This window comes from Opisthocomus hoazin, chromosome 28 (genome assembly GCF_030867145.1).
Source record: "Opisthocomus hoazin isolate bOpiHoa1 chromosome 28, bOpiHoa1.hap1, whole genome shotgun sequence".
NCBI lineage: Eukaryota > Metazoa > Chordata > Aves > Opisthocomiformes > Opisthocomidae > Opisthocomus > Opisthocomus hoazin.
Genome location: NC_134441.1, coordinates 326230 through 336246, shown reverse-complemented (window position 1 = coordinate 336246; position 10017 = coordinate 326230). Strand labels below are relative to the sequence as shown.

The window sequence follows — 10017 nt, the reverse complement described above, 5'->3', positions numbered from 1 at the left end:
GACTGTCCTCGGCTGAAGACCTGGGGGGAGTCTCTTCCCCGGCTCACAGCAAGCTCCCAAAGCCTTCCCCTGTGCACGCGATGGGCCGAGGCTGCTTTTTCAGAGTATACAGCTCAAAGCATTCAGCTGGAAGGGAGAGGAGATCGCTAACGAAGGGGCACCCTCCCTCCCGGTGAGGCGCGGGGACGGCGGCGGGCGCAGCTCGGTGGCACGACGCGCGGCAGGCAGCGGGGCTTTGCCCCTCCGGCGTGGTGCCAGGGGGGGTTCGGACGAGCTGGAGGCCAGCCCGGCCCCCAGCACGGGCGCTGCTGGCTCACCCGGACAGATCCGGCCCCGCTCCGCAGAAACCAGCCAAGGGCCTCGTCCCAGTTCAGCACCCCCAGGCCCTCCCCCGCGAGCATTCCCTCCCTTCCCCAAAGCAAGCTCCGAGGAAAGCGTGACTCCATGCATGAACACACATGAACACGGATGCACACACATGAACACGCATGCCCAGCTCTCCCCAGCCACCCGTCCCACCCTGCACTGCCGCCGCGACCCCAAACCCTCCGGCCCCGCATCCCGAGCCCTTCCCAAGCTGCTCCCCAGTGCCGTGGCCCTCGGGTGCTGCCACCAGCCCGGCCGCTCGCCCACCGGCACATCCTGGGGCACTCGGCACCCTCGGCACCCCCAGACCCTCCGGCCACGGCAGCCTCGGGGACAGCTCGAAGCCACGCCAGGTCACACTGCCCTGCAACGAGTCCCAGTGCTCTTTAAAGGGGGGTCCTTCCCTTCCCACAGAGCACCCCGCTATTCCCGCAGGGGTAATATTTTCTGGCTGCTCCAGCCCCCCTGGAGACCTCATCCTGCCCTGCACCTCCACCAGCCACTGGTGAGCCCCCCCCTCCACAAACAGGGGTGCAACGCCCGACCCAGCGCAAGAGCACGGCCCCAGGCGCCTGAGCATCCCCCCCGGCTCTGACCTTACCCCCGGGGAGCCGCCGGCCGGAGCGCGGGGGGAAAGGAAGACATTTCTCCATGCCCTGCAGAAAAGCACAGCTAGCAGTTTAAAAACATTAAAAAAAAAAAAAAAAAAAAAAAGAAAAAAAAGGGGTGCACAGCTTACTCTGAAAGCAGGCTGCCGAGGAGAGAGGGCGGCTCAGTGGGACGGGGAGCTGCTCCCTCGCTGGCACTGTCTCTCCCCGGCCCGAGCTGCTCCCTGCCCGCCGCAGCCCCTCGAAGCGCAGCCGGGGATGCCCCCGAGCACGGGACGGCGGGGGTCCCTGCGCCCGGGAGATGCCTCCCAGACCCCCGGGAGGGGGGGTTTGTGGGATCGACCCCAACATCGGAGAAAGACCCGCAGCTCCGAAGGGAGGGACGAGGTTAAAACGCAACTCCCGTTGTCGAAAACGCGACCGAGGGCCTTTTGTTCACAGCATGAAATGAGCTGAACTCGGCAAAGCGGCCGCGGATACAAAGAGTCCTTTGGTGTCAGGGAGGGAGGAAAAAATCTCAGAGGAGAAACCAAGAGTCGGGGAAACAAAAGTCCGTGTGTCAGTCAGATGTCCTGGGTGAAGCAACCTTAATGATTTAATACCTTAAAAAACAGATCTTCAAGAAACCCTCCCAACCCCAGACCTACAAGATCAGCAAAACCCTGGAAACCAGCCACAGGGACGAGTCCTGATCTTGTCACTAGCCAGAAATGGTGGGGGCTGGGGGGGGAGGGAAGAAAGAAGGAGGATGGGGGGGACGTGGGGTACAGCAGGTCCGAGGGGTGCAGCTCACGCTTGGTCAGCCACCAGGACCACGGGGGCTACCAGGTGCTGCCCAGCAGCCACCGCCTTGACCAGGTTGCACTTCTGCCGCTGCTTGGCCACCAGCTTGGACTCAGGAGGGGGTAGAGCTGCATGGCCCATGAGGTAGCACTGATGGTGACGGGCCGTGCTTCCTCCTCCGCCTCCTCTTCCTCATCCTTGTCGCACCATGTCAGCTGGCGGCTGACGGCGACGGCCTCTGCGGCGAAGGAGGTGAGCTCTTTGGCACTGCTCTTCCTGCGGGGAGAAAGCGGCTCAGGGTGGGATGCGGGGGGCTGGAGGGAGGTTGGGGGGCAAATATCGGGGTGTCCCCTCACGCGCATGCCACGCCAGATGGGTCAGGCACCAAAAACACGGCTCCAGCCCGAATCACGTGCTGCAACCGCTGCCCAGATGGCGAGAGCCGCAGCCAAGCAGAGCTGAGAGCAGCTCACTGGGGAGAGGAGCCAGGATTTGGGGGGCTGGAATGTGTCCCCCACCCCCACCCCAGGGCCACCCACGCTCACCTCTGCAAGATGATGGGGGTCAGCAGGGTGTTATCCAGGGCACACTGCAACGAAACGCAGCCAGGTCAGAGCCAAGCACCCCGCAATGGGGTGTCCCCCCACCCCGGCATTGGGGAGTGGAGGGGGGGCGGGGGGGCAGCAGCACTCACCCCCTGCACCCAGGGGTGCTCCAGGACCTGGGCCGCACTGAGCCGCTTCTTGGCATCTGTCACCAGCAGCCTGGAAATGAGATCTTTGGCCCCAGAGGAGATGTGCGCCCAGTCCTTGTCAGGAAACTCGTACTTCCCTTCCTGGATGCTCTCCAAGAGCATCACCTGGGTGGGGGGGTAAATAAAAAAGGGGCTGAGCTGGGAGGGGTGCTGCCAAACCAGCGGCGGGTTTCGGCACTGCCGGGGTCCGCCACGCACCTCGCAGGTGTAGCACGACTTGCCGTCGTCCCAGTCGCAGCTGGAGCTGCAGCGGCCCACGAAGGGGGGGTACCCGCTCAGCATGAAGTACAGGACGACGCCCAGGCTCCACAGGTCGCAGCGCTTGTCGTAGGTGGGCGCATTCTTGTTCCTGTAAAAATTTTCCACCACCTCCGGGGCCATGTACTCGGGGGTGCCGCACTGCGGGGAGAGGCGGGGGTGAGCCCCAAAGGACAGGGGAGCGATGGGGCAGAGCTGAGAGGCAGGGGGGGGGGTGTCTGCCAGAACTAAGGGGCTACCCCCTCCAAAATGAGGGTGCAGACACGGCCGCTTCCCGGGTTTGGTCCTGGCAGGGCAGATCATCCCGGCCAGGTTTCCCATCGCCACGTGGGGGATGTCACAGCCCTGCCACCCCGAAAAAAATAAAACCCTAAAGGGGTGCAACACCCCCCCGGACCACCCCCAGCACTGCCGCCACCGGGCCGGCTCAGCGGGGCAGCGTCCGTCCCATCGCCCGGGACATGGCGGGCGGGCGGCGGGGACGGAGCCGGCTCTGCCTGTTCCCCTGCCTGACGCGGGCAGGGCCGCCGCAGCGGGCGCCGGATCCGGTGCCGGAGGAGTTAACGCTGATGCGAGGCGAGAGCCAGCGGTCCCGTTCCCCCATGGTTCCCCCACGGCTGCCGGGGCTCTGGGGCTTTCCAGCGCACGTGACCCGACCCGCAGCCCGCACCGCCTCGTGACCAGGGGAGAGCAGAGCTGCAGCCAGCAGATAATCACCCCGTAACATAACGAGAGGCCTCCAAACGAGACGCCTCGCCGGCCTCGGCAGCTGATGCCACCGCAAGAAGAAGAAAAACACCCACGCAAGCCCAACCCGCAGCACCCTGCATGGGCTTCCACCCGGCAGGGACCACAGCACCCACCCCCCTCTGCCCCCGCTGCTGAGAACGGGAAACTCGGGACACCTCAGAAATTCAGGTCCTCCCCCTGGCGGAGGGGAAACGCGGAGGAACAAGGGGGGGGGGGGTGTTTTGGCCCCCCCTCTGCTGTTGGGCACCCCGCGTGGGCCAGGGTCTGCCCCCCCCCAGCACGTGAGCACCCTGGAAACACCGTGAGCACCCCGAAAACAGCGGGGCACAGGGCAACACCTGCATGGGGGGGGGCCCTGCTGCTGGTGATAAGGGGAGCAGGGCTTTCTGCAGGGGGGGGCAGGCTTGGTATGTGCCCCCCCCCAAATGTGAGACAGCTCCTTGCAACGCAGGGGCACCCCAGAAACTTTCGGGGTGCCCACCCTGCAGGGGCTGCACCGCACGCAAGCAGCCCCAGCCCCCTCTCACCCACAACCGGAGTGGGGGGGATCACAGTGGCCCCCCCAGCCCCTCGCCTGACCCACTTCTCCCCGAAAGCGCAGCCTCCGTGCAGCTGCCTCCGCCGGGGCCGGCAGTTGCTAAGGCTCACGGCAGCCCGGGCTCTGCGCCAGCCCCCCCTGCGCTGCCCGGCCCCCCCGCGTTACAGAACCGCATCTCGCCCGCCGCCGCCGAGGGGGGTCCTGCAGTGACGGGAGCGACGAGCAGCAGGGGGCTGCACGCAGCCCCAAAGCCTGGGGGAGCCCCACCAGGGACATTCCCCCCTCCATGGACATTCCACAACACCCACCCCCCCCCCAGCACCCCCCCCCATCAACATTATACCCCCCCTGCCCCATGGTCTGCACGCTTACCGGCGAGAGCAGCTCCGGGGTGGAAATGGGGGAGCAATTCCCCTTCAGTTTGATGCCACTTGCCAGGCCGAAGTCACAGATCTTCACCGGGGAGACCTGGGGAGGGGGGGAGCAGCGGTCAGTGACCCCCCCCAGCAGCCCCCGGGTACCCTCAGCCCCGCGTTCGCGCCCCAGCTGCCGCAGCAGCATCCCCCGCGGGGAACCAGGGCCCCCCCAGCCCCGGCACCACCCCCTGCTCCCCGCTCACCTGGTCCAGGCGCTCGCACAGAATATTTCCCGGTTTTAGATCCCTGTGAGCAATTCCTGGGAGGGGGGAGAAGAGGCGATGAGTGGAAAAGCCTGCCCCCCCCCCCCCCCCCCCCCCCAAGATTTCCACAGCAGAACGTCTGGGGGCGGCGCAGGGACCCCTCCCTCCCCACCCCAAATCACCGCCCGCGTCATGGCGAAGGGCACAAATTGCTGCTGGCCCCGAGTCCCGGCCAAACCGGAGGAGCAGACTCCGCACCGCGACAACATGACGCAGCCGGGCCTGACCCTGCGCGCCCGCGGCCTGCACCGGCCCCTGCTCCCTGGGCAGGAGGGGGGGGCAGCACCCCCCGGCTGGGGGGGGCACGGCTGCACCCCGGGGTGGCTCGGCTCACCTCTGCTGTGCAAAAAGTGCAGGGCGCTGGCGATGTCCCGCACCACCGTGCTGGCCTCCAGCTCGTTCAAGCGGCTTCTCTGTTGGATGTGGGTCAGGATGGAGCCTGCGGCCGGGCGAGAGCGGAGTGGGGGCTCGTGGGTGTTGGGGGGGCTCCTGCCGCCCCCGCTCCCCCCGCCCCGGCACCACACTCACCTCCCCTCATCTTCTCAAGCACCAGGTAAAACCTCTCCTCCTCCTCGAAGAACTCGATCAGCTGCAGGATGTTCCTGCGGGGACAGCGGTGTCAGCCTGGCATCCCCCTAAAAAGATCGCGGGGTCCCCCCCTCCCCGCAGCCCCCCACCCCACACGGCTCCCCGGGGCAGGGCCAACGGAGGAGAAAATCGGGTTTCCAGCGACTGAAACCACGCGGCTGGGGCCCCCGGCCACATTCCAGTGGGGAGAGGGGCTTCCAGCGCCGGGCCCCGCTCCCTAATTGCTCGCAGACCCTCCTGGCTCGCTCGCCCCGCTCCAGAAACAGCCCCGCTCAGCAGCTCTCCGCGGCGGGACGGCAAACGCCGCGGCGGCAGCTCGGCTCGCCCCTCGGCACCGCTCCAACTCGGCCGTCGTGGCCCCGTCGTCATGGCAAGCGGCTCCACGTCGCCTCGGGATGCTCCCGGCGAGGCCACGCAGAGGGAGAGCCGCGCAGGAGGGCGGCCTGCCTGCCGCCCATGGGTGTCTCGAGCGCCAGCCCGGTCTCAGCCCGCGCCCTGTGCCCACGGTGGGGGATGGGGACGGTGGCTGCCCTGCGGTACCTGTGTCCCTGGCACAGATTCAGCATCGCCACCTCCTGTAAGACCCCGCTGCAGACGTCGAACTGGTGCTTCTTGATGATCTGCAAGGCAAAGCGGGCGAGACTCAGGGAGAGGCACCGCTGCTGGGGAGGGACCGGGGCCGGCAACCACTGCGCCCCAACCCACCCTGCGCTGGGGACCCCCGGGGCCAGGCAGAGGCAGGCGGGGGATGCCCGAAGGGGTTAAGGCAGCAGAACAGGCTGTTCCCGGCAGCAGGGCCAAGCCGCTCCCTCCCGGGGCCCGCAGCCAAGGCGAGCTCTGCGGCCGAGCCCCGGCGCAGCCGCCCCGGCAGCGGAGCACGGCCCTTCGCCCCGCTGGGCGCTGGCACAGTGGGTGCCTGGTGGACGTGCCATGGGGTGAGCAGGGGGTCTCCACCCACGGGGGAGAGCTGGGTGGTCCCACTGACCCCCAGCCCTTTGGGGCACACTGAACACCCAACCACCATGCAGCCCTCCCCCTGCCTCAGTTTCCCTCCTTGGGCACCCAAAAGCACCCCGGGGCAACAGGGGAAGCCAAGTGCCCCTTGCGTTTGGACACAGGGCCTGTCCCAGCCCCCCCACGCCGTGACTGGGAGCCTGTGGGGTGCAGGGACACGGCACCACCATCCCCAACCCCAAAAGCAGCTGGCTCACCCTGACCCCTCTAGTGTTCGCGGGGGCACGAAGACCTCCCTGGGGCGAGCGGGGGCTGGCCACCCTGCCGCACCACATGCCCCTGCTTGCCCCAAGTCCCTAGACGCGGCGCAAGCGTTAATTTAATCTCGCGTCTGCCCTAATTTACAGGGATAGGAGCGTGGCTAAGGGGGTTGACCAAGGTCCTGCAGCTGGGCGGTGGCAGAGGACAGCGTGCCACCTGCGTGGCCTGGCCCTGCCCCGCTCCTGCCCCTCTCCATCCCCTCTACCCCGTGAAACCGTCGTCCTGTGCCAGCTCCGCACAGCCAGGAGAGCCAGGAGCCCAGGATGTGGAGGGCAGAAGGGGAAACTGAGACAGGGGGTGGGCAGGAGCCGGCTCTGCAGCCCCAAGCCGCAGAGCTTTACCTTCACTGCGTACTCCTTGTTGGTGACGAGGTTAACGCAGGACTGGACTCTGCCTTGGGCCCCTTCTCCCAGCACCTCGTCATGCAGCCAGTAAACATCTGGCAGGAGAGAGGGCGCCTGAGCTGCTGGCCCCACTGCGGCACGGGACACCACGGCTGTCCCCGAGCCTGGGGACACCAGGAGGGCCCCAGCCCTGCCGCAGCCCGGGGGGGGGACCCCTGGGGTCCCTGGGCAGCCCCGCTCACCTTCGAACCTGCCGGAGAAGCTGTCGGTGGCTCTGCAGTGCTGCTTCTTGTTCCTTTTCTTGGTGCTGGGGATGTCGATGGGCTGACTCAAAGGCACATCTGCGCCGGAGCAAAGCCACTGGCCTGAGTCACCCCCAGCCACCCTGCGCTCCCCCCAGCATCGCCACCCCTGGGACAGCCCCTCAACGCCTTCGGGGGAATGCAGAGGGCCGACATCCCGAGGTCCAGGGCACTCGAAGACGGGCTCCAGGTCAAACGCCAGCTCGAAGGGGTTTTGTTCCTGCAAGGGCCAAGAACACGAGTGAGACGGCAGCCGCTGGACCAGCCGCCGCCGCCCACCCGGTCCAGGCATGCCGCTGGCCTTGGCACACGCTCTGCTCGTGCAGGGCACCGGCTCATGGCCCTGCTGCCAGAGGGATGCAGCAGAGCCGGAGGAAGAGGAGGAGGAGGAGGAGGAGGAGGAAGGGTTTGACCACGTCTCCTGCCGGGGATGTTGCCGCGGGGTCATGCCTCTGTGCCAGCAGCCCCAGGCCGGCACGCGGGCGATGATGAGAGGGACTGGGGCTGCGCGTACCAACCCAGCCCCGAACATCCACCCTGACCTGAACTACAGCCGGGGGGGAGGAAGAAGAGCCACAGGGCAGGACGGGCTCCGGAGCCACCGCACCGCGTCCTCCCACCTCCCCGCAAGGTCAGGGGGGGCCGGAGCCCACTCAGCGCCGCTCCGGTGAGCGCCGTGCCCGTGGCTGCGTGATGCCTGTGACCTGGCAGGATCGGGCCCCGCTCCCAACCCTCCCTGCACCCCGCATGGGTGATGGGTGTGGGAACCACTGCCTCCCCCACCCCAAACCCAGCGCCTCCGCCCCCAGCACCCCAAAGGGGACATGGGGAACTTCAGCCCCCCCCGAGCCACCCCACCGCGGGACGGGGCAGTGCCGGGGGCACCCGGCCGCGAGGCGAAAGGGCCCCGTCCTCCGCGGGGTTACGAAATCTGTTTGGGTGGAGGCAGCAGCTCCCGGCGGCGTTCCCCAACCCGCCCCGGTGCCCCGGTGCCCGGGCCGGCTGCCAGCCCCAGCGCGGCGCGGGAGCAGCCAGCCCCGGCCACTGCCGCCAGAAACAGCCCGAGAGCGCCTGTTTGCTGCCGGGGCGGCTCTCGAGGGGCCGGGGGGTCCCCATCGCGGTGCAGGGATGCCACGAGCATCTCCCCCAACCAAGCACCACTCCTGATGCCTGAAAACGCTCCTGCGCAGCGTTTGGCCAGATTCCCCCCCCACCCCCCTAAAAAAAGACAGTATCAGGGTTTGCGGAGTGCGGTGTCACCCTCCAGCCCCCCCAAGGCCCCCATGTCATGGCGGGGACGAGCGGCTCGGGCCCAAGTCCCTGCACCACGGGCAGGATGAGGCCTCCCGGGGGGGGGCACCAGGGGTGTACACGGGGGACAGGGGGCCCTGCCCGCTGCCGCAGCACCGGCGCACAAAAGGTTTGGGGGATGGGACACACAGGGCAGACGCTGCGCGGCGGCTCCGGCAGCGCATCCGAGGTGTCCCCCGTGTCCCCCCCGTCCTGGTCCCCAACCACCCGGGGTGGGGGAACGTAGGGGGGGATGGAGGGGGGGATGGAGGGGGGGCCCAAACCCCAACCAGAAGTCCTCAAAGCAGGATTAGGTGTCAGCTAAAATAAGCCGGGCAGGTTTCGGGTGAGGTCCCAGCATCCCTCGCAGCCCCGGGAGCCAAACTAAACAAAGCTCCCACGAAGGTGCCCGGCTGACGAGAGCGTTTGGGGGACCCAGACCCCCCCCTCGCACCCCCCTCGCGTGACAGTGACCGGGAGGCACGGGGGTCCTGGTGCCCTGGCTGCAGACCCCCTGCCAGGATCTGGCCCTCGCACAACAGGTCCCAGGCTGGGCCCGGCAGCCCCCCACCCCCTGCTCGCAGACGTGCGGTGAATGAGTGCAGCTGGGGGGGGGGGGGGGGGAACATGCAGCCCACCCGCTGACCCACCCCACGGGGGACACCCGTGGGAGCTGCAGCGGGGTGAGCAAAGCCTTGCTGTGGGGGGGGGGGTGTGTGTGGGGTGTCTGACCCCCCCTCGGGGAGCACCCCGACCACCGGGCCGGCGGGACATGGGGGTCCTGCGGCCCGGGTTGGGTGGCATCACCCTGGGCGCTCCCCTCTCTCCTCGGGGGGGTGGGGGAAGGGGGAGGTCGCTGATGTGTGTCCGTGCCCCACCCCCCACTCCGGGCAGGGGATCCAACCGCCGCGGACCCGCACCCCAACCCCGCACCCTCCCGTCCCCCCCCGGAGCACCCCAAACCCCTACCCCCTCCGGAGCATCACGGGGGGGGGGAGCACCCCCTTACCTTGAAGGAGCGGTGGAAACCGGGGATCTCAGATTCCTTCTGCACCATCTTGCTGCGGGCGGGGGGAAGGGAGAAACAAGGGAGGGGTGCGGGGTAGGAAAAAGCCCAACCAAGCAACCAACAAAAACAGGAAAATAAACCGGGAGGGGGGGGAGGGATGCGGAGGGGCGGGCAGAGCCATCGGGGGGGGGCCGGGGGTACGCCGAGACCTGTGGAGAGAGGAGACCGGGGGGGGCGGGTGTCAGGGGGCTGTGGCCCGCACGGGGCCCGCACGGAACCCCCCTGGTCCCAAAAGCCCCCTGGCGCTCACCGGCCCCGCAGAGCCGCCGCTGCCGGGGGTACCGCAGCCCGCTCCGCTCCGCATCGCTCCGCACCGCCGGGAGGGGACGTGCCCCCGCCCCCCCCCCGCAGCTTTATGGCGGCGGCTCCGCCCCCCCGCCCCGCCCCCACTGTGTGACACCGCCCCCCCGCGG

The 10017-nt window shown here is 68.3% G+C and overlaps 1 protein-coding gene across 1 annotated transcript; it reads right to left on the bottom strand.

Moving 5' to 3' along the window:
- Positions 1-1273: 1273 nt before the first annotated feature.
- LOC142364703 (MAP kinase-interacting serine/threonine-protein kinase 2-like) lies at positions 1274-9592 on the bottom strand. Its single transcript, XM_075444747.1, is given in 14 exon segments — positions 1274-1882; positions 1885-2033; positions 2303-2346; positions 2452-2616; positions 2710-2910; positions 4430-4525; positions 4677-4732; positions 5071-5175; positions 5265-5338; positions 5865-5944; positions 6941-7038; positions 7186-7333; positions 7427-7465; positions 9545-9592. Coding segments are annotated over 14 exon segments (1422 nt in total). The 3' UTR covers positions 1274-1763.
- Positions 9593-10017: the final 425 nt, after the last annotated feature.